The sequence below is a fragment of the Eubalaena glacialis genome, chromosome 10 (assembly GCF_028564815.1).
Source record: "Eubalaena glacialis isolate mEubGla1 chromosome 10, mEubGla1.1.hap2.+ XY, whole genome shotgun sequence".
Taxonomy (NCBI): domain Eukaryota; kingdom Metazoa; phylum Chordata; class Mammalia; order Artiodactyla; family Balaenidae; genus Eubalaena; species Eubalaena glacialis.
Window position 1 is genome coordinate 15,470,670 of NC_083725.1, and position 24,010 is coordinate 15,494,679.

At 40.0% G+C, this 24,010-nt stretch overlaps 1 protein-coding gene across 5 annotated transcripts in view; it reads right to left on the bottom strand.

Annotated features, from left to right (window-relative positions):
- Positions 1 to 23,820, bottom strand: part of RNF214 (ring finger protein 214) — a 48,664-nt gene extending 24,844 nt beyond the window's left edge. For 3 of the 5 annotated variants that reach the window (XR_009702365.1, XM_061203608.1, XM_061203607.1), the window contains exons 1-6: positions 23,742 to 23,820; positions 22,067 to 22,182; positions 19,069 to 19,579; positions 18,320 to 18,379; positions 14,258 to 14,398; positions 11,157 to 11,296 (exon numbers count right to left, since the gene is read on the bottom strand). Coding sequence is in view for 4 of the 5 variants with exons in the window: in XM_061203608.1 (XP_061059591.1) it covers positions 11,157 to 11,296; positions 14,258 to 14,398; positions 18,320 to 18,379; positions 19,069 to 19,579; positions 22,067 to 22,179 (965 nt within the window). In the remaining variant the exon portion in view is untranslated. Of the gene's footprint in view, positions 1 to 11,156; positions 11,297 to 14,257; positions 14,399 to 18,319; positions 18,380 to 19,068; positions 19,580 to 22,066; positions 22,183 to 23,741 lie in introns of those variants that run through there. The other 2 variants (XM_061203610.1, XM_061203611.1) reach the window with 2 other exon arrangements.
- Positions 23,821 to 24,010: the final 190 nt, after the last annotated feature.

The window sequence follows — 24,010 nt, forward strand, 5'->3', positions numbered from 1 at the left end:
GAGAAAACCTAAATGAATGATATAACACCAAAGACATGATCCATGAAAGAAATACTTGATAAATTAGACTTCATTAAAATTAAAAACTTCTGGTAATTCCCTAGCAGTTCAGCGATTAGGATCCCATGCTTCCACTGCCAAGGGCCTGGGTTCAATCCCTGGTCAGGGAACTAAGATCCACAAGCCGTGCAGTGAGGACAAATAAATAAATAAATAAAATAAAAAACTTCTGCTCCGCGAAAGACAGTATCAAGAAAATCAGAAGACAAGCCACAGACTGGGAGAAAATATTTGCAAAAGACACATCTGACAAAGGAATGTTATCCAAAGGATACAAAGAGCTCTTAAAATTCAACAATAAAACAAACAATAAGGAAGTTCCCTGGTGTCCTAGTGGTTGGGATTCCAGGCTTTCACTGCCATGGCCCGGGTTCAATCCCTGGTCAGGCAATTGAGATCTTGGAGGCCACAGAGTGCAGCCAAAAAAATAAGAATAAAATAAAATTAAAAATACCATCTCTCAGTTTAAAAAAAAAAAAGATTTAAAAAATGGGCCAAAGACTTTAACAGACACCTCACCAAAAAAGATATACAGATGGCAAATGAGGATATGAAAAGATGCTCCACATCATTTGTCATCAGGGAAATGCAAATTAAAACAATGAGATACCACTACATACCTATTAAAATTACCAAAATCCAGAACACTGACAACAACAAATACTGGCGAGGATGTGGAGCAACAGGAACTCTCATTTATTTCTGTTGGGAATGCACAGTAGTACAGCCACTCTGGAAGACAGTTTGCCAGTTTCTTACAAAACTAAACATACTCTTACCATATGATCCAGCCATCACACTTCTTGGTATCTACCTAAAGGAGTTGAAAACTTATATCCATACAAAAATTTGCACTTGGATATTTATAGCAGCTTTATTCAAATTGCCAAAACTTGGAAGCAACCAAGATATCCTTCAAAGATGAATAAATAAAAAACTGTTGTACATTCAAACAATGGAATATTATTCAATGCTAAAAAGAAATGAGCTATCAAGCCATGAAAAGACATGGAGAAACCGCAAATGCATATTACGAAGTGAAAGAAGCCAATCTGAAAGGCTACATATTGTATGATTCAACTATATAGTACTCTGGAAGAAGCAAAACTATGGAGACAATAAAAAGATCAGTTGGGGAGTGGGGGATAAATAGGCAGAGCACCAAGGATGGGCAGTGAAAAATACTCTGTATAATGATAAATATGTCATTATACATTTGTCCAAATCATAAAGTGTATAACACCAAGAGTGAACCCTAAGGTAAACTATGTACTTTGAGTGATTATGATGTGTCAATGTAGGTTCACCTTTGGTAAAAAATGTACCACTCTAGTGAATGACATTGATAAAGGGAAGGCTATGCATGTGTGTGGGCAGGGGGCATATGGGAAATCTCTGTACCTCCCTCTCAATTTTGTTGTAAACTTCAAACTGCACTAAAAAAATTAAGTCTTTTAAAAGAAAGCAATGAACTATTGATATAGTTCACATTCATCACATCATAGATGAATCTCAAAAATGTAAGTGAAAGAAAGACACGAATGTCTAAAAAAGATAAGTGTAATCTATAGTGACAGAAAGCACATCAGTGTTTACCTGGGAATGGTGGGGAGGAAGCACAGTGATTAAGAAGGAATACAGGGAAGATTTTAGGGTAATGGGTATGTGCTATACCTTGACTGTGTTAGTGTTTACATGTGTGATTAATTTGTCAAAACTCAACAAACTGTAACTTAAAATAAGTGCATTTTATTGCATGTAAATTATACCTAAAATTTTTTGATTTTTAAAAAAAATCTGAAGGATAATTCTAAGTTTCAACAATTAAAACTATGAAAATTTCCCAAATACTTTATTCAAGAAAATTACAACTCTTTCTAATATAGCATAATCAACAGGCATGTAGTTTGTCTTTATGATGCATGTTGCCAGTGAATTAAATAGATGTGTATCCTGGGTGGAAAAGGCCAAATTAAAATGGAATTCTAAAGAATAGTCAATGAATTAATATTTAATTCACACAGTAAAAGAGTAGACCTAAATCTAATCATATCAATAATCATATTAAATACAAATACACTAAAAGCCTCTTATTAAAAGTAAGCTTGTCAGAATAGATCAATAAGAAAGACCCAATTATATGTTGTCTACAAAACATATAAAAATGTAGATAGGTTGAAGGTAAAAGATGGCAAAATATATACTATGTAAAGAGTAAGCATATATAACTGCAATATCTATATTAATATTACATAAAATAAACATTAAGAGTATGGCCAAGATAAAGAGAGACATTTCATAATGATAAAATGTCAATGACAAGATGAAGATAATTCATCAAGAATACATAACAATCGCAACGGTATATGTATCTAACAACACAGCTTCAAAATATAAGAAACAAAAATTGACAGAATTAAAAAGAAAAAGAGAAAAATCTATAATCACAGAGATTTTAACATCGCCCCCTCAGCAACTGATATAACTAAATTTTTAAAATAAAAAAAATACAGAACACTGTTCCTCAATAAACGTAGACATAAAAATCCTTCAAAAATATTATCTAGTCAAATCCAGCAATATATAAACAATAACATATCTTGCCCAAGTTGGGTGTAATCACAAGAATGGAGAATTGGTTTAACATTTGAAAATAAATCAACGTAATTCACTATATTAACAGAATAAAGGAGAAAAAGCATTTGATAATTTTAACAGATGCAGAAAAACCATTTGACAAAATTAAGCATCCAATCGTATTAACAACTCTCAGAAAATCTGTTGTTTTTGTAGAAAATGATAAGCTGCTTCTCAAATATATATATGTAAGTGCAAACAACCTAGAATATCCAAAGCAATCTTGAACAAAAAGAAGACTTTAGGACTTCCCTGGTGGTGCAGTGGTTAAGAATCCGCCGGCCAATGCAGGGGACACGGGTTCAATCCCTGGTCCGGAAAGATCCCACATGCCACGGAGCAACTAAGCCCATGCGCCACAACTACTGAGCCCACGTGCCATAACTACTGAAGCCCTTGCGCCTAGAGCCTGTGGTCCACAACAAGAGAAGCCACTGCAATGAGAAGCCCGCGTACCACAACAAAGAGTAGCCCCCGCTCGCAGCAACTAGAGAAAACCCGCCCACAGCAATGAAGACCCAACGCAGCCAAAAATACATAAATTATTTTTTTTTAAAAGTTTAAAAAAAAAAGCAGAAGACTTTGTATAATCTGACTTCATGACTTACTATAAAGCTATCTATAATAATTACAACACTGTGATTTGGCATAAAGATAGGCAAATATATCAATGCAACAGATTGGTACTGTACCCAGAATAAACCCACTATTTATACAAATGACTCATACTGTCATTTGGTTTTTGGCGAAGGTGTCAAGCAACCCAATGGGGAAAGGAAAGTCTTTTCAACAAATGGTGCCAGAACAACTGGATATCCACATGGGAAAAAATTAATTTCAACCCCTACTTCTCACCATATACAAAAATTAATCTGAGATGGATCAGAGACATAAATATTAAAGCTTCCATAAGAAAACAGAGGAGAACATCTTTGCTACTTCAGGGGAGGCAGAGGTTTCTTAGGACGGAGAATGCAATACCTATAAATGGAAACTTGATAAATTAGACATCATTGAAAGTAAATTTTCTGTTCACCAAAAGATGCAATTTTAAAATGAATAGATAAGTCAGAGACTGGAAGAAAATTTTCAAGGAACATGTAACTGACAAAAGACTTATATTTGGAATATGTAAAGAGCATCTACTATACAATCATAAAAAGCCAAAACCTCAACCCCTGCAAAAAAGGTGTGTGGCGGGGGGGGGGAATATTTGACAGGACACTTCACAAAAACAGGTAAATTAATGACCAATAAGCACATGGAAAAAGTGATCAACATCATTAGTCACTAGGGAAATGCAAATTAAAACCACAATGAAATACTACTGCACAACCACTTGAATGGCAAGGATATGAAGCAACCAAAACTCTCAAACATTGTAGGTAGAGTATAAAAAGGTATATCCACTTTGGAAATATGTTCGGCCTTTTCTTATAAAACTAAACATATACCTACCCTACAACCCAGCAATTCTATTCCTAGGAATTTACCCAAGAGAAATAAAAGTATATGATCACACAAAGACCTGCACTTGAATATCCACAGCTTTATTCATAATAGTCAAAAATCTGGAAACTGCTATCTACCATCAACAGGAAGATGTATAAACTGTGGTATATTAACAAGAGGAATACTACTCAAGAATAAAAAAGACAGCATGAAAACATACCAAAAGCATTATGCTGAATGAAAGAAGTCTTACACAAAAGAGTACATGTTGTATGATTTCATTTATGTGACATTCTAGAACATACAGAATTTCTTCGATGAAAAGTCAGAACAGTAGCTACCTTTGGGAGTGTAAGGACAGGGAATGACGGAAGGTACATGAGGAATTATCTGGTTTAATGATAGTATTCTCTGTATCTTGATGGGCTTTGAATTACAAGGTCATATACATTTGTCAAAACTCACTAAATGGTACAACTTAATATTTATATATTTAACTGCATATACAATTTATTACCACAAAAAATGAAACACAAATAATATTAAAGTCTAATTAATGATATACATGTTTATGAGTTTATAGGTGAATTTACTGATGACTACATCTTACTCTAATATGCATAAAAAATAAGATGGACTGACGAATAGATAGAGGGAAAGATACTGTTAAAACAAATTTAATAGAATGCTAATTGCTGAATCTAGGTGGTGAGTGTTAGTGTACAATACTTGCAGTTTCTCTGAATGTTTGAAAATTTTCATAATAAAATATTGGGGGAAAAATCAATCCAATAACCTAATTCCCTTACCTAAAAATCCCTATTGGTTACATTCAATAACTACCAATAGCGGGACTTCCCTGGTGGCGCAGTGGTTAACAATCCGCCTGCCAATGCAGGGGACACGGGTTCGAGCCCTGGTCCGGGAAGATCCCACATGCCGCGGAGCAACTAAGCCCGTGCGCCACAACTACTGAGCCTGCGCTCTAGAGCCTGTGAGCCACAACTACTGAGCCCGCGCGCCACAACTACTGAAGGCTGCATGCCTAGAGTCCGTGCTCCGCAACAAGAGCAGCCACTGCAATGAGAAGCCCGCGCACCGCAATGAAGAGTAGCTCCTGCTCGCCTCAACTAGAGAAAGCCTGCGCGCAGCAACAAAGACCCAGCGCAGCCAAAAATAAATTAATTAATTAATTTAAAAAAAATTACCAATAGCCTTTATTCAGACCTGGTTCTCATTTCCTACCCTATAGTTTCTGACGCTGTTAACCACCTTCTCCCTTTGAAAGCCTATACTACTATTTTAAACTGCTTCCTTTTCCTTCTCTGATTATTCTTTTTGCCTTCTCTTCCTCTTTCTACTCCCAAACTGCAGGTGTACCTCAAAGTTCTGAAGTGAGCCCTACTCTATACTTTTTCCCACAGAAAATTCACTCCTATCATTTTAACTATCACCTATATGCAACTCCAAATGAAGACATAGCATCTCTTCTGTATTCAAGTCTCCCATTTCTAATTGCCTACTAAGTATTTTAACTTGCATGTCCCGTATCATCAAAAGTATTACTTTATCCTCGAAATTTAGAACTGGTATTCTACTTCCCAATTACTGTCCATGGCGCCACAGAGTTACCCAGGGTCAAAACAATGAAGTTATTTTTGACTTCTCCCTCTGTCCTAATCCTTAAAATAATCCGACACCAATCCCTCCTAAATCCATTTCTCCCTTTTCATTCAACCACCATTAGTCTTATAATAATTCTTATAAACTCACTTTATTGTAAGAGCTTACTGGTTGATGTCCCAGCCTCTGTCTCGCCTCATAATTCATCCTGCATACTTCTAAAACACCTCCAATTATGTAACCCCTGTTTATATAACTTCTATGATTTCCCATATCTAAAAGAAACTATTACATGCTGAGCAGAAAAAGTTAAACAAGATGTGTTACTTGCCGTGGTAGCAAATCTCCAAAAATGGAGTCCTCCCAATGAACCAGGCCTCCTCCTCGTAGTCCCCTCCCACACTGAATCTGGGCTGGCCCTGTCACTCACGTTAACCAACAGAATGCCACAGTAGTAGCACTGTACTGGTCCCAAGTCTATGCCTTAAGAAAGCCTGGAAACTTCCACTTTTGTACTCTTGGGAGCCCTGAGCCACCAAGTAAGAAATCTGGCTCCTTAGCTGGAAAGACCACCTGGAGAGGAAAAAGTCCTGAGACAGCATAGAGAGTGAAAAGGCCTAGACATCCCAGAGTCCCACCGGAACTCAGCTTTCCAGGTGTCCCTGCCAAGGCAGAAATATGAATGAAGCTATCTTGGACATTCCAGCCCCAATTGCCACATAACGGCAGCTACAGGAAGGACTCCAAAGGACGTTAGAAGAACCATCCGAGACTCAATCAACCCAAAGAATTGAGAGAAATAATAAAATATTGTTGCTGTTTTAAGACACTAAGTTTTACAGTGTTTTTTTGACAGCAATAGATAATCGAAATACCTGCCCTCAAGAAGCTGACTATATAATGTGGGAAACATTCCAGTAAACACAAAAGACCATCAGAGGTCAGTGTTATGACAGAAGCATACACACCATGCTAGGTGAATACGGAGGAGGGTCATCTAAATTAAATGGTCAGGGTGTGTGAAGGGGAGGATAAGGGGAGTATCTGGGAAAGCTTTCTAGAGCAGTTGATACAGGCTGAGTTTTAAGTGAGTTCAGGATACAACATGTAGTAGTTAGGTATAAACTAGCATGGTGGTTTGGGGGAGTGGTAAACGATATAGCTAGGGACATAAACAGGGACTAGATAATTGAGGGCCTCTTATATTAAACTAAAGAGTTTAAACTTTACCCTAGGAACTATGAAGGACTTTAAGCAGGGAAATGACATTATCAGATCCGTATTCTTCGACAGATTTCTTTGACAGATTTGTACTAGACCAGTGAAAATGGAGGAGACTGGAGGCAAAGAACGTTTAGTAGCCTGCCTCAGAATCTAGGAGAACTGATAGAAACCTGAACTAAGAGTGGCAGAGTGAATGGAGAGAAAGGGACAATTAATATTAAGAATCTACAGGACTTGGTAAAGCAGAGAGGGGCTAAGAGAGAAATTCAGAATGACTTGGTTATTCGGCTTAGTCACTGGAGGAGAGTGTGGTGTCACTTATGGAGAAGTGGGAAAAGCAAGAGGGAACAGGATTCACACACAGGTAGTTTAGACTCAGATACAAGGACAGGAAGAAAAGATGGATGTATCTGCTGATAGGAAACTGAAGGAAGGTTTACTCGATGGCCCCTATTTTTTCAGTGAAATAAAAAGCAAGATCATATGCTAAGACTAAGGAGAGAAGTGGTGGAGACAGAAAGTTTAGAAAGAGAGGTAATAGTTAGGGACAGCCCTCAGAGGAAGAGGGAGCCCTCAGGATCTGGGTGTTTTTGAAAGTCAAATTTATTCTGGCCTCAAGACACACAGCTGTGTGATCTCCTGCAGCTGTGTGATCTCCTTATTAGAAAACCCCATTATTTCCCCAATTTTCCAATCCCTCAGCAGCCCAAGTATAAGAATAGAGATGTCGGGGAGGCTGACTTGGCCCAGGACTGGAGTACTATGGAAAAATGAAAGGAAAGGAACAAGCCTCAGCAGAATTGATGGCAATGGTAAGGGAGAAATTCAAGTAATGGACCACGAGTCTAGTCTGGCTAGGGAAAGAAATGCTTCCAGGGAGCTGGAGGACTGGGAGAAAATGGAATGAAGTCAAAAAACAAGAAAGAGGACTTGAGGTCAAAGTGTACATTTACTGGGAATGAGACAGAAAGCTAGAAGGACTGAAGGCTGTGGTCAAAATACAGGATGCTGCAGCAGTCTGGCTCACTGCTTTGCACCTAAGAAATACTCACTAGATTTACTGATTGCCAGACAAGCTATTAGGACTTCAAAGCATACCAGTTAAATAAACTAGCATTTGGTGAGAAATTTCCAAAAAGAATCCTCTTGCGCCCTGTCAATTTCAATATAGCATAAACTCTTATATTACATCCAAAGTAATTCTTCCAACATTAACTCCCTTGATCTGCTATTTACCTATCACTCTATCACGAGTTCATCAGGCAAGCTCAGAGCATTTTAAAAAAGAAGATCCTTGCTTGATATTGCAATTTCTCTGCTACTGGTCCCAACCTACCTCTGTGAATCAACTGATGATGTCTCTTAAAGCACAAGCTCACCATCTTTATTCAAGAAGAACCCCATTTGCTATTATTCTCGATGAGTCACTATTAAAGGCAGGGAGCTTAAAAAGAAGTTCAGCCCTAGAAGAGAACTAGCTTGGAAGCCTCACCTTTCTAATACCAGCAATAATCTTGAAGGATGCAAGCCGGAAACTAGAAAGTGTCCCCGCAAAGGCAAGACAATGTCCATTATAAAGCAGCCAAGTGTCAAGGAGAAAAAAAAATCAAATACATGACTAAACTGAATATTTGGTCTTTTTTTTTGGTCAGTTTATGATGTCTTCTTTAAAAATTATAATTACATTAAAAAACAGTGATTACCTTCAAACAGTAGAAAGCACTTAGCAAATTTCTATTACGTAAATTCATCTTTATATAATATCAACGTGAAATTCTCTTAATTTCCTATCCAGTAATTCAACAAATACTTGTCCAATAATTATCAGATATATAGCACTGAGCTAAGTGTAAAAGAACACAAAAGAGTAAAAAGAAATTTTTAAATACATATGAAGAGGGAGAGTCCAGTCTTTATTCTCAAGAGGCTTACAAGACCAATGGCCGGCCAAGACATACACAGGTAGAAAAAAATGTAGAGTACAGTATAATACCAAAATAAGCTAAATCAGCAGAGAGCTGTATAGATGTTCTGAGGAGGGAGAGATTAGTTCAGGAAGAACTGGATAAGGAAGATTTTACAAAGGAGGTAGAATTTAACTTGAAACTTGTAAAGTGGGTAACTGAATAAGACATCTTATTAAAAAACCCCATTATTTCCCCAATTTTCGAAGCCAGAAATATGGGCATTTCTATAACTCTCCCCTGTCCACCTATTAGTGCTACCCCTAACACCTTACAAATGGATTCACATCTCTCCTCCCCACTGTAGCACTTCAGTTTTGGCCACCATTATTCTAACGCAGGCTCTGAAAGATAAGTCTCCTAACTGGTCCTCTACACTACTCCAATCTATTCTCCAACTGGCATCATCATCTATCTAAACTGCAAATCTCTATTTACAGTTGCCAAGATATGGAAGCAACCTAAGTGTCCAACAACAGATGAACAGATAAAACTGATGTGGTAATACATACACACACACACACACACACACACACACACACACACAATGGAATACTACTCAGCCATAAAAAAGAATGGAATTTTGCCATTTGCAACAACATGGATGGACCTGGAGGGCATTATGCTAAGTGAAATAAATCAGATAGAAAAACACAAATACTGTATGTCATCACTTATTATGTGGAATCTAAAAAGTGAAAAGAATGAATGAATGTAACAAAACAGAAACAGACTCACAGATATGGAGAACAAACAGGTGGCTGCCAGTGGGGAGATGGGGGGAGGGGCAAGATAGGGGAAGGGGACTAAGAATTACAAACTACTGTGTATAAAATAAATAAGCTGTAAGGATATAGTGTACAGCACAGGGAATACAGCCAATATTTTATAATAACTTTAAATATAATCCATAAGCGTTTTAAATCACTACGTTGTACATCTGAAACTAATATATTATAAATCAACCATACTTCAATTAAAAATTTTTTAACTGAAAATAAATACAGTGCAAATCTCATCCTTTGATTCCCCACCCCCTCCTTAAAACTCTCCAGTCTCTCACTATCAGGGAAAATCTCAAACTCCTTACACGGGATCTGAGCCTTTGTGATCAGGCTTCTGCTCCCTCCACTAGCCTCATTCCTCTCTACCTCAGGTCTCAGTTGCTAATCTCTCTCGTCTGTAGGTCCCCTGCCTGCAATGTCTTTTTCCCTATTCGTTGCCTGGCTAATTTCTCCCTATATCTACCCCAACCCCTGCAACTTTTTCTTTGAAAATTTCAAACCAACAGAAAAGTTAACAGAATAGTCCAGTGAACACATGCCCTTCATCTGGATTCACCAGCTGTTAACGCTTTTTGTCACATTTACTTTACTTCCCCCTCTGAAACCACCTGAAAGTTATAGACATCATGACACTTAACCCCTAAAACTTCAGCAAGTATCTATTAAGAATAAGAACCTTCTACATAATCATACGCAAAATATTTACCATTGATACAATAAATTTTCCCAATTATTCCAAAATGTCCTTTCTTATTTATCATCTTTCCTCATTTGCTGAATCATTTTCCAAGTATCCTGCTACTTTTCACTTAGCCCTCTGACACATTAGCAAGCCAAGATTTTCTTGATAAATAAAAATGCATTTTAGTAGAATTTAAATAAAATCACAATATTCACAACTATTTTGACTTCCAAACAGGTCACATTAAGAAACTTAGAAGATTGAAACTATGACCAAATTCTATGCCCACCTTAGCCTTGCTGCAGTACCCTGAAAAGGACACAGATCCATTAAATAGCCTTCCAAACAGCTTGCAATGTTACTGTTTGAAATTTGGTTTTGGTGCTGAATTTAACATAATCAAAGTAGCCTCATAGCCTAAACTGTAAAACATCAGATAAGGCAAGTGAAATAGGTGTTAGATACATATCAAAATCTTGATCATACTTGGGACCAAATAATGAGCTGCTGTTATTTCAATGTATTAATGAATCCCTGAAACACTTTTTATTAAATTTAACATAGGGTGCTAAAAAAGCTAAAATCACTAAAGGATTTTAATTTGTACACTTGTTTTTCAAATAAAAATTAGACTGAAGGAAAAGAAAGTAGAAACACAAACAGAACCGGCCCGTTATGTACAAACACACACATAAACACAGGGTTTTTATTCTTAACAGCATCATTTACCTTCTGCCCTTCTCACAAAGCTTCTCAATTTCAGCTTTCAGATCCTGCTCCTTCTGCAAAAACTCCTTCTTTTCTTTCTCTATCTTCTTCTTTGTTTCTTCTCGCTTTATTGTTACGTCCTGGATAGCCTTTAATATCTCCTAAGTCCCGCACAATTATAGTCACACACAAATAAAGAAGGAAATGAATTAGTTCTTTTGGTCTGAAGGTTACTTTCAACTATCTCAAATTAACATATTGACTTTAGTGATTTCAAATTGAATTGAAGGAATCTGGTTGATGAGTAGTCCCAAAAGCAGTCAAAAAAGTCCCAAAAGGGAGTAAGTTATAATAAAGCAGATTTCAATTCAACAGGAGAAAAGAATTTCGAACAATCACAACAGTTCAAAAATGGAATTTACTGCCTTGTGAAGCAATAAGCTCTCCATTACTGGTGCTCAAATAAAGGCTGAATGAACACCTGTCAAGACTGCTGAGAAAGGCATTCTTGCACAGGGTGGGAGTTTGCTACTTCCAACAAATATGGTCTTGTTTTGTTTTGTTATGGCTCTACTTTATTATGTGTAGGGGTTATCTTTGTTCTTCTTAAATTATTTAACTATATACATATATATTTATAATAGGAAGTCAAACAAAAAGTAAAAGTTAAGTCACCCCTAATTCACACCAATTCTACCCATAAAGTAATCAATGTGTTAAGCGTTTTGTTCTATGCTTTCACATCTTTCTCCATTCTTACACAAATACATGTGTACTTACGTACGTGTTTGCTTTTTTGTTTTCTTTATAATGAGGTGATTTTATATACACTATTCTGCATCTTGCTTTTGTTCACTTGACATGAGCATACTATCGATAAAACTAAAAAATAGCTGTATAGCACGACATGACACGTACATAACGAATTTAGTCAACCATTCTCTGTTAAGAGTCCATCCTGTTAAGGTTGATTTCAGTTTTCTTGTAACTACAAATAATACTACAATAAACATTCTGTATGCCTATATTTTCATACAAAAGCTTTTATTTCTGTAGAATAGACTCCTAACAATGAGACTGCTAAGTCAAGGTATACATACACTTTAAAATTTTAAGTGACAATTCCTAATATCTTTTTCTTCAGCCTTTATTTATTTATATACTTATTTACTTGTTTATTTATTTATTTAACTTTTTGGCACGCTGCACGGCATGTGGGATTCTTGGTTCCCCGACCAGGAATTGAACCTGCGCCCCCTGCATTGGAAGCTTGGAGTCTTAACCACTGGACCGCCAGGTAAGTCCCCCTAATATCTTTTCTGAAAAGGTCGTAACAATTCACACTCCTACCAATGTCTAAAAAGAGTTCCTTTTTCCTTACCTTTGACAACTTATTTCATTTTTCCCAATCTCTTGGGAAAGAGGGAGGAATGGTATCTAGTAATTTTAATGAGCATTTCACTACCTCCTATTCTTTTACTGTTTTTATTGTCTGTCTCCTCCAACTAGAATAAGCATTCAATGAAGGCAGAGACTATGTTTCATTCACCACTAAATCTTCAGAGCGTACATCAGGAATTCAAAAAATATTTGCTATACAAATGGATCAACACTAGTAAGGCTGAATTTATTTTCATACATTTATTACCCATTTGCTTTTCCTCTTCTGTGAATTACTGTAACTGTTATGGGCAAAATAATAAGCCCTTCCCCACAAAAATGCCCATGTTCTACTCCTTGGAACCTATGTTACCTTCCATAACAAAAGAGATAGGGAGACAATCCTGGATTATCAGGGTGGGCCCAATCTAACCACAAATGGGTCTTTAAAAGCAGAGAAACTTTCCCAGTTGTGATCAGAGGAAGATGTGATTAGGGAAGCACAGTTACAGAAATGCAACGTTGCTGACTTTGAAGATGGAGACGGGGGCCACAGGTTAAGGAATGCAAACAGCCTCTAGAAGCCAGAAATGCAGGGAAATGTATTCTCCCCTAGAGTCCCCAGAAAGGAATGCAGCCCTCCTAATACCTTGATTTTAGCCCAGTGACACCCATGTTGGACTTCTGACCTACAGAACTGTAAGATAATAAATTTGTGTTGTTTTAAGCTCTAAATTCATGACAGTTTGTTACAGCAGCAATGGGAAACTATTAGAGTAGAAAACTATTACAATAGGAGAGTAATACAGTAACGTTTCCTGGTTTTTCTCTAGATTGTTTGGCTTTTACCATGAATTTGTAGGAATCTCAGAATGTCATCTTAAACCCTTCATCAGATGTGCTATAAATATTTTCTCTCAGTCTAATATTGATCTTTTGACTGTTTTCTATATCATTTGCCATGCCAAAAATTTAAATTATATATAATTAATTTTTTAAAATCTTCTAGGTTTTCTGCCTGGGTTAAAATGACCTCTTGCAACTTAAGGTATATAAATATTCTTCTAAATTTTCTTCTGATTTTTAAAATTTTTTTCCAGTTTTTATATGTGTATTTTTTTTTTTTTTAATTTTATTTATTTATTTATTTATTTATTTATTTATTTATGGCTGTGTTGGGTCTTCGTTTCTGTGCGAGGGCTTTCTCCAGCTGTGGCAAGCGGGGGCCACTCTTCATCGCGGTGCGCGGGCCTCTCACTATCGCGGCCTCTCTTGTTGCGGGGCACAGGCTCCAGACGCGCAGGCTCAGTAATTGTGGCTCACGGGCCCAGCCGCTCTGCGGCATGTGGGATCTTCCCAGACCAGGGCTCGAACCCGCGTCCCCTGCACTAGCAGGCAGACTCCCAACCACTGCGCCACCAGGGAAGCCCTATATGTGTATTTTTAATTTACTTAGAATTGTATTTTTAAATATAGTATGAGACAGGAGTCTAATCAAATGACTTTCCAGGTAGGCAGTCAAACAAATATATTAAATAAATAATCCTTTCCTCTCTGAAACAAAATAGGAGTGAGAGTTTGGACGAGATGCCCTCAAAGGTTCTTGTTTATCCTTAAAATTCTATGATAACCATTAAAAAGTTAAATACTGCTTTTTTATTTCTATTAATTTGAAAACAAAATTAAAGTCTGATTAGGGACTATAGCTTTACTTATTGCCAATTTTAATATAAGCAGAATACCTGGTGATTCTTCATTTCTTCTTCTCTCCTTTGCTGAAGTTGCTTTAATTGCACTTGGAGCTGATTCTCCACTTGCCTCTGCTTGTCCAGGACCTCCTGGTAACGCTCCTTCAACAGGGTTCTCTCTGTCATCATTTTATCCTATTGGTAACAACAGATGAGAAGTTTAATTCGCCAATTTCATTGCAAGAAACATTCACCATGTCCCTGTTCAAAGCACCATGCAGGGCGCTATGGCTGCAGTGTCCAATGCTGCTGTAGCTAAATTAATTAGAATAAAAAATGTAAACATCCAGCTCCTCAGTCACCTTACCACATTCCAAGTGCTCAGTAGCTACATGTGAGTAGTGGCTACTATACTGGACAGCACAGATACAGAACACTTCCATCATTAAAGGAAATTCTATTGTACAACACTGCGCTAAGATGGAGGACGGCAACCTATGGCCTGTGGGCCAAATCCAGCCATCACCTGTTTTTGTTTTTTAATTTTATTTATTTATTTTATTTTTGGCTGCATTGGGTCTTTATCGCTGTGCACGGGCTTTCTCTAAGTTGTGGTGAGCGGGGGCTACTCTTCATTGCAGCACGGGGGCTTCTCATTGCGGTGTCTTCTCTTGTCACGGAGCACAGGTTCTAGGCGCGCGGGCTTCAGTAGCTGTGGCACGCAGGCTCAGTAGTTGTGGTGCAAGGGCTGAGCTGCTCCGCGGCATGTGGGAGCTTCCCGGACCAGGGCTTGATCCCGTGTCCCGTGCATTGGCAGGCAGATTCTTAACCACTGCGCCACCAGGGAAGTCCCATCGTCCATTTTTATACGTAAATGTTTTATAGGAACACAGCCATACCCGACAGCTGGCTGGCTGCTTTCACACTACAACAGCAGAGTGGAGTGGTTACAAAAGAGCACATATAGCCCACAAAGCCTAAGATATCTACTAACTGACCCTTTATAGGCTAATTTCCCTGCAGTAGGGAATAAGAGAAATAAGGTATTTTATCTATTAAGAGGAAGAAGAACGAGCAAAAACAAAGAACAGGTCGACTACTCAAAATGCATCCAGAAACTGGACTCCTTACTGGTCATTAGCACTACAAATTGGCAGATCCACCAAAGAGTTCTGGGGCACTTGGTATTCAGATTGGTCAAATCGGCAAGTTCTCATATAAATAGAGAGCAGAAGTAAAGCTTCTGGGACTTCCCTGGTGGTCCAGTGGGTAAGACTCCACACTCCCAATGCAGGGGGCCTGGGTTCGATCCCTGGTTGGGGAACTAGATCCCGCATGCATGCTGCAACTAAAGCTCTCGCGTGCCGCGACGAAGACCCAGCGCAGCCAATAAATAAATAAATCAATAAAAGAGGTGAAGCTTCTAAGGGTCACAGTTCAGCTCTGCCTCCCCCACATTAATAAATCAAGAAAAGTAATGATTACCTTTCAAAGGAACACTAAAACTTAGAGGGTCAATTTAAAACACATTTGGTATAAGGTAACTGGTGTAAAATTTAAACAGAGCATTAAACTGAATTTGTTCATTAGACGATAACTACTTTCAAAGAAAAGAAAGGTTTTAGAAGTGAATGGGGGAAAACTTATCACACTACGATAATAAAAAAATAAGCTCTCAAGATGGGACTTTAGCTTTGGGATAAGCTAGTCCTTAGTCCATGTACTGAAATGTGACTAACGCTCACTAAACAGATGACACCTTAGCATCATAACTTTACAGGGATTCTGAACCTGAGGTCTATGGATAGGTGTGTATAAAATTTTTTGAGATGAGAATTCAAAGTTTTCAAAAGATTCTGAAAGAGGACCTTAACCCAAGAAAAGTTAAAGGTTAAGAACCAACTGATGAAAACTAGTAGGTTAGAGGATTCTTTTCTTCTCTCTCTACTTCCTTATGGTACCCCTCTGTCCATATTGCATCTTTATAACAACACAGGATGGGGAAAAAACTCTAGTCTTCAGGGAAAGAAGTCTCAAGGTACATACTATTAGTACATACAAATGGATGGCTTAAAGGCATACAGTAAATTACTTGATACAATTCTCATCTTAATAAGCCAAAGGGTTACACATTGTTACTTTGTTTCATTGATGGCGAATTGGTCCTGAGAGCCAGGAGTCACAATTTCAAATGTAGGCAGTGGGCAATTACTGTAAATGCATGAAAAGGGTAGCAAATAAAACAGGAGCAAAGTTCCCTGTATTGCCACTAAGCTTAATACCTGCCTAGTCCCAATGCCTTTTTAAAAGCATGTGGAGAGCTCATTTAAAACTAAGAATGTTAACCATCTGTCATGCAATGCAAATGAAATACCATGTTCTACTGTTGTCAACTTACTATGGTGTTTTGTATTTTGGTTGTGTATTAAAATATAATCATATTGTGTTTTAAAAATAATAATAATAGGGACTTCCCTGGTGGCACAGTGGTTAAGACTCTGCGCTCCCAATGCAGGGGGCCCGGTTCGATCCCTGGTCGGGGAACTAGATCCCACGTGCATGCTGCAACTGAAAGTTCGCATGCCACAACTAAGGAGCCCTGGAGCCGCAACGAAGGAGCCCACCTGCCGCAACTAAGACCTGGCGCAACCAAATTAAATAAATAAATAAATATTTTAAAAGTAATAATAATAAAATAAATTACAGCATGTGGCCACACCACCACCCGAAAGAATACTGCCAAACAAAACACAACCCTGGGCCCCTTTTGGCCTAATGGCTTGCCAGTTTCCACCCCTGTTTCAGACTGATGCTAAAGCTTATCTATAACCTCTTAGTTGGCCCCTTCAATTGCTATATGGTCAACGAACCCCGCCTTACAACTGTGGGGACCAAATAAACACTCCATGTAAAGTGCTTAGAATAAGTGCTTAAGAAAAGGCGACTTCTCCTCCTTCCCCTGGAGGTTCTCTCCTAGCCTGGTTCTCACCCAGCACATCGCCATCAGGTCTCTCATCTCTAGGATCTTTTTACTTGCCTGTTATAAATAACTCCTGAGTTGCTACTCTCTATTTAAAAGTTTTCATGTGGTTAATGTACTCCAATAACTTACCTCTTTCCATCTGCCCCTCAATTTCTTCAACTTGCACCAAATATCCACATTCTTACCTGGCTTTCCTCTTTATTTCCACTCAATTAACATATCTTACCCTAAAGACCTCTTCTTGAACTTAGGGTGCCTTTTCTAGCGTTATCCTTCCTCTTGAAAGATGGACATTCAGATATCCACACACTTACAGGGTGGAAGTTTTGCCACAAAATGCCAGGGAAAGATCAAGGGGACCACTTTAACAAATATAAATGTGAAGTTCTCTAAGTTTTAAAAACCAATTACCTGGGCTTCCCTGGTGGCGCAGTGGCTGAGAATCTGCCTGCCAATGCGGGGGACACGGGTTCGAGCCCTGGTCTGGGAAGATCCCACATGCCGCGGAGCAACTAGGCCTGTGAGCCACAGCTACTGAGCTTGAGCGTCTGGAGCCTGTGCTCCGCAACGAGAGGCCCACGCACCGCGATGAAGAGTGGCCCCCGCTTGCCACAACTAGAGAAAGCCCTCGCACAGAAACGAAGACCCAACACAGCCAAAAATAAATAAATAAATAAATAAAATTTAAAAAAAAAAAGACTGAAAAATATATCATATGAAGTAAAGAAGAATGTTAAAAAACATCTAGGGATGTTTTACCTAGAAAGGTTCAGACTTGAAGGATAAGAGGAAAAAGCATTTAAAAAGACATTTTGAATATATTTTGGGCTAACAAGTAAAGGGATTTAGATTTACTCTACATAGCTCAAGAGAGAACTATAACAAGACGTTTTAGTGGTTCTGTTCTCACCTCATAATAAGATCTAACAATAAGAGCTATTTTCAAAATGCAATATGCTGCTTCATGAGTAGTAAGCTTCCCATCTCTGGAGGTGATCAAGTAGAAGTTAGCTGACCATCTGTCAGGGATTTTATAAAGGAGATTCCTGTACCTTTTCCAACTGAGATGATGAGACTCTAGATCTTCTGCATTAATGGTTTCATACATGAACAACTGCAGTTTAACTACTTACCAGATTCTTTTCAATATCTTGATCTGTGTTTACCTCTGAATCAGCCGTCTTAAAGTCAGTCTATAAAGAAAGAAACAATTATATCCAGAACTGTTCAGAGACATTCTAAAAGGCAGAATTGCTCTTGTCCTTTCACAGAGAAATCTGCCACAAGCAACTGAGAAATTAACTTTTTGCTCTTTCCCCTTATCAGCTTCATAGCAAGAGAACTGTAGTTTTGGCAAATGTCCACTGACATCCATGTAGCATGAAGCATTTACCCCACAAAATAAGCTGAACAAGACCCAACAACTGATGGAGAGACAAGCTCAAGACTCAGATAAGAATTTTGGCCCCTACAATTTACTGTGCTCATCCTTCCTGCTACAAAAAAGCACACCAGTCACTAGAAGGCAGGATACACCGTACTTCTTAAGATGTAGGTGAGAGAATTAACAAGGATTCCTCCTGCAAGGTCGAAGATAGGAAATATGAATGCTAATGACCTACACTCATCAATTACTCAGTGAAAGTGATTGTATGTAGGTCATGAAGCTCCTGGTCGTCACGATTAGACACGGGCTGTTACTTATTGAACACCAGAATGAAGTCATCACAGAGCACCGTATGAAAATAGTATAGGAGTTGCCAGTAAAAAAACGAGACAGAGTAGTTCTCCACCAACTATGAAGAAATATCTCCTGCCCTCAAAAAAAAAAAAAAATTAAAAGCCCAAATTCCGTTTTAGTAGTAGAAACTTGATACTTGACCTGGACGGCAATGTTCTGAGAAAGCTTCAGGGAAGAGCTATCCTGATCATCATCCTGATCCACTCTGACTCCTTCAACCCCATTTGCTGGAGGCACCACAGGTGGGAAATCCAAGCCTGTGTCCCTGCTCCCTTCCTTTAGGATGGAGGCTTGTGGGGCCTTCTCTTCAGGACAATTCCCGGAGGCAAGCTGCTTTGTATCGCACCCTGCCTTAAGAGACCGAGTGGCGGGGTGGAGGCTCTCCCGGAGGCGTGTGTCCCCCTCCTCTCCCGCTGTGTTGGCCACGTCCTTCAAATCAGACTGAGACCCACCGCCAGAGAGACAAAGGGCCGTGGCTATCAAGTTTTCTCCTAAAACCGCCCGGTGCGCTGCTGAAGTGTCACCTGCTGATGAACCAGGATTCTGCTCTGGGTGTTCCAAATGGGCATTTCTGTTATTCTCCTTGGTTATCGTTTGGTTACTTACACTCGACAGAGGCGAGTTCTTGTGCTTCTGTGCAGGGTCTTTGGGGCTATCAAAAACATAAGATAAAAAGTTTCTCTCTTCACCCAATCTTAAAGAGGCTTAAATATATAATACTTTCAACATAACCACTAGAAGAACAAAACTAGACTATATAAGCCCCTCTAAACTACCCGAATGAAAAGGAACTTAGTTTCCACCCTGTGATTTCTATCCCACATGCAGGGAGTATGGTGTGGTGGTGAAGAACTTGGGTTCTGCAGACAGTCAGCAGTAAACGATCACACATAAATGACTCTGAAGAGCCAAAAATTTGGTGGGAGTCAATTTTAATAACTTGGGGGGATGTAGATGAAATAGCCTACTGTTAGTTAGAATATTTCATTTAGGTACATGTACTAATTTTGTTACACATATTTTAATAAATAAAATATTAATTTAGAAATATTGTTTTAAATTCCACTCTCGTTTCACAAAAATAATTTTCATTCAAATTCATTTTACAGATCTTTGACCAGAACCACCAACAGCCTTCCAGAGCATAGCATCTTCACTCCAAGTTGCCTGAAGTACAGACAATTTTGAACCCAAAATTGAAGCTGCCAGCAGAACTTTTACCCCAGATAACAAATATACACACATGTATACACTGAAATCGTTGTTTTATTGTTTGCTACAACCATTTACCATACTGCTTTTAAGAGATCTTCAAAACCTATTTACAATGACATCCAACATTCACGACTGTAAGTCTTTTACCAGGAATAATGTGTGTTAAATTCCTTTGCTATTAAAAAAAAAACAAACAACTGCTTCTGTCAACTATGCCCTTAAGGACTCCAAACTAGTACTGACTGAGGCTTCAGATGATTGTGCCTTCCTTTCCTCAATAGTACCTACTGTTCAAAATAAAACAACAGAGAGAGCACCTTGTGACATGAAAATCTTTATAAACACTCTAAGCTGATTCCTTGCTGGGGGTTAAGTGGGTGGGGGGAGGAGACACTTAATTATAAATTTGGGCAGATACAGTACCTGGGTGTGAATCCTGACTCTGCTATTTACTAGCTGTTTAACTCTGGGCAAGTTACATAACTTCATTTGTAAAACAGAAACAATATTACCTACCTAAGATTATTGTGAGGATTACATGAGATAAAGCATCTGGTGTATTTAATTCTGGCACACAGTAAACACTCAATAAACCTTAGCTGTTATTATTATTACTAGTAGTATGTGTCTGATTTTATTTATAAAATGAAGATCCAAGTTTATGGTTAGGTTTACTTAACATTTTTTCCCATTACTCACTTAATAACAAATAATAAATACAAATGTAACAGATTTGTTACATTTATTAAGTATGCTGGAGTCAGACGAGCCTGGGTTCAAACCCTGACTCCAACATAGCTTGGTAACCTTAGGCAAGTTACTAACCTCTCTGTGTCTCAAGTTCTCTCACCTATAAATGGGAATAATAGCATTAGCACCTACCTGCTGAGATTGTTGAGAGAATTAAATGTGTTAACACATGTAAAGCTGCTAGCACAGTGTTATCTGTTGTATTAGGTCCCAGGTACTCTACAAAAGAGTTGAGGTAGGGGACTTCCCTGGTGGCACAGTGGTTAAGAATCCACCTGCCAGTGCAGGGGACACAGGTTCAAGCCTTGGTCCAGGAAGATCCCACATGCCACGGAGCAACTAAGCCCGTGCACCACAACTACAGAGCCTGCACTCTAGAGCCAGCGAGCCACAACTACTGAGCCCGCATGCCACAACTACTGAAGCCTGCACGCCTAGAGCCCATGCTCCGCAACAAGAGAAGCCACCGCAACGAGAAGCCCGCGCACTGCAATGAAGAGTAGCCCCCGCTCGCCGCAACTAGAGAAAGCCCGCGCACAGCAACAAAACCCAACACAGCCATGAATAAATAAATAAATAAGTAAATATTAAAAAAAAAGAGCTGAGGTAGGATACATAGTCAACCTAGTACAACATTATACATAACCATGTTTTAAGCACTATAAAACACAAGGTTGGGTATTCATAATTCCTGTCCTCAAGAGTTTAGCTGGAAGGCAAAATACATACATGAAGCAGTAAGCCATATTAAGAAAGCTATCTATTTACCTATAGACAGACATAGATACATACACACGTGTCTATGTACATGTATATATAATGTGTGTGTATATATATATACACATACAGATGTAACATATAAACATATAGTTAAATAAACAGATAGTCCATGTAGGAGAAGGTGGGAAATATTTGCATTTTCAAATGAGTTTGACCCCCTGTATTTTAATCTGTTTATTCAACAAATAATTAGCATGCCTGCTGAGTGTCAGATACTGTGTTGGGTACCAGATATACAAATATAGATCAGATAGTCCCTACCTTTAAAAAGCTTCGTCTAATGCAATGTCACTAGAGCCAAAAAGGGGAAAGACGAACTACACTCCCGTAAGAAGCCCATCTCCAAAGCCCTTTACCCAAATGAAATCTTCCCAGTTGAGAGTCCACACGTTACCTTAGACCGTCTGGGAGAACTTCGTCTGGTTTGGAAGCACATACACTAGACGAGGATTCCGGAGGATTGGGAGCAGTGGCCACCACGCCAGCTACCTCAGATGCCGCCATCATGCTCTGCACATTCAGAAACAAAGTACAGGCTACAAGTTCCAAAATTTCAAAACAAATGTATCTCACCCTCTCAGAATGTCCATACAACAGAGTCATATCAGAAAAGAAACACAAAGAAAAAGTTGGGCTCCAGGAGAAAACACTTAAGGGTATTCTCTAGTAGGATATTAAAAGAGCCATTACATGCAATAGGTCCCAAGGGATATCAATCCTCAAACGTCACACTATATATATGTGTATGTGTGTGTGTGTGTGTATATATATATACACACACACACATATGTAAATATATATGTGCGCAAAGCTTTTTCACTTTAGGAGAAATGCAGTCTCACAGACCATGAGAATCTTCCAAATGATCCACATGCCTACCTACCTTGCCTAGTATCATTTACACAGGATGTGATTTTGGGCCTAATATCAATAATAGCTTATGTTTTAAAATCATTTTATGGCTGTTACATTAAAAGCATTCTCCATTAATTTGAAGATGTTCGTGTGAGACAGAAAAAGCAATATTTTATTGGACAATCCAAGGATCTTTCCCTTTTACTCTGGGTTCCCCACAGATGGGAAAAGTCTGACAACCACTGACTGAGGAAAGTACAGACTCTTTAGAGTTACTAAAGGTGCCCGAGTATGAGAATCTTGGTTACTCCAGCATGAAAATGAGAAGCTGAAAAACACGGTAATCCAAGTAAGAGATGTTGCAGGATAAACTCACGCCTTCTATGGTGAAGAGGAAGAATAAAAATGAATATTGGGGCGGGGGGGGGGCGGGTGGTTGGTGGTGTAAGACAGGGTTAGTTTAAATTCTTGTTTTTATTTTAATAGCATCCCAGGTACATCCCTGACCCTCCAAGAGCGCATAGGGCAGGCATGGAGGCTGGGCTGTGTCCACACTTCCGTCCCAGGCCGGAGATCCCCTGTGCCTCAGTTTCCCTCATCAAATTATACGAGGCTCCCGGGAGAAAATGGGCCCAGATCGCCATTACTGCTCGCACAGGTGCAAACGTCCTGCCCCATCAGAGCCCGGGCCGGGGGTCCTTGGTGCCCAGGAAACGAAACCACGGGGCACGGGTCCTACGTGCGACTCCGTGGCTGAAAGCCCAAAGGGGAGAGGGGCAGGGACATCTGGCAAGAGGCTGCGGCAGGGGGCTTTAAGTCGAAGGAGCCAAGGGAAGCCCCGCACCGCAACCCGGCGGCGACCAGACGGCGACGCTGGGAGCGACGGGTCCTCGGGGGGAGATCGGGAGACGGTCGCGAAGGGGACAATGGGGGGAAGCGACGCCGGTGGTCCCGGCCGCCCTCCACAGGGGGCTGGCCCAGCCTGCCGCTTCCTCCGGCCAGAACCCCTCCGCACCTTGCCCTCGCCCCCCGCCCGGCTGCCACCCCCGTCCCACTTCTAGGCCGGGACCCCCGCCCCCCATCCCCGCAGCTCCCTCCACGCCCCCCCGCCCCGACCCCAGCCCCTCGCGCCGCAGCCCCCGCCCGCGCGCCCGCCCCGCACACACCTCCCCCGCCGCGCCCCCGGGAGGGAAGGGGGGAGGGACGGGACTCACCTGAGCGGGCGGAGCGGGGGGAGGGGGCGGCAGAGCCTGGGGGGAGGGGTCGAGCGCCGGCCCGCGCGCGACACCTCCCACTTCCGGCGGCACGAGCGGCGGGGGCGAGGCTCGGCCGGCAGAGGAGAGGCCGCGGTGGCACTGCGCCGCCTCCGACGGCGCCCTCTGGCGGCCGGAGCTGGCACCGTCAAGGGGTCGCGGACGCCGCGGAAGCCTCTAAGATACTAGTGGACTCTCCCGGGGCGCAGGGACTAAGGGAGATGCGACCG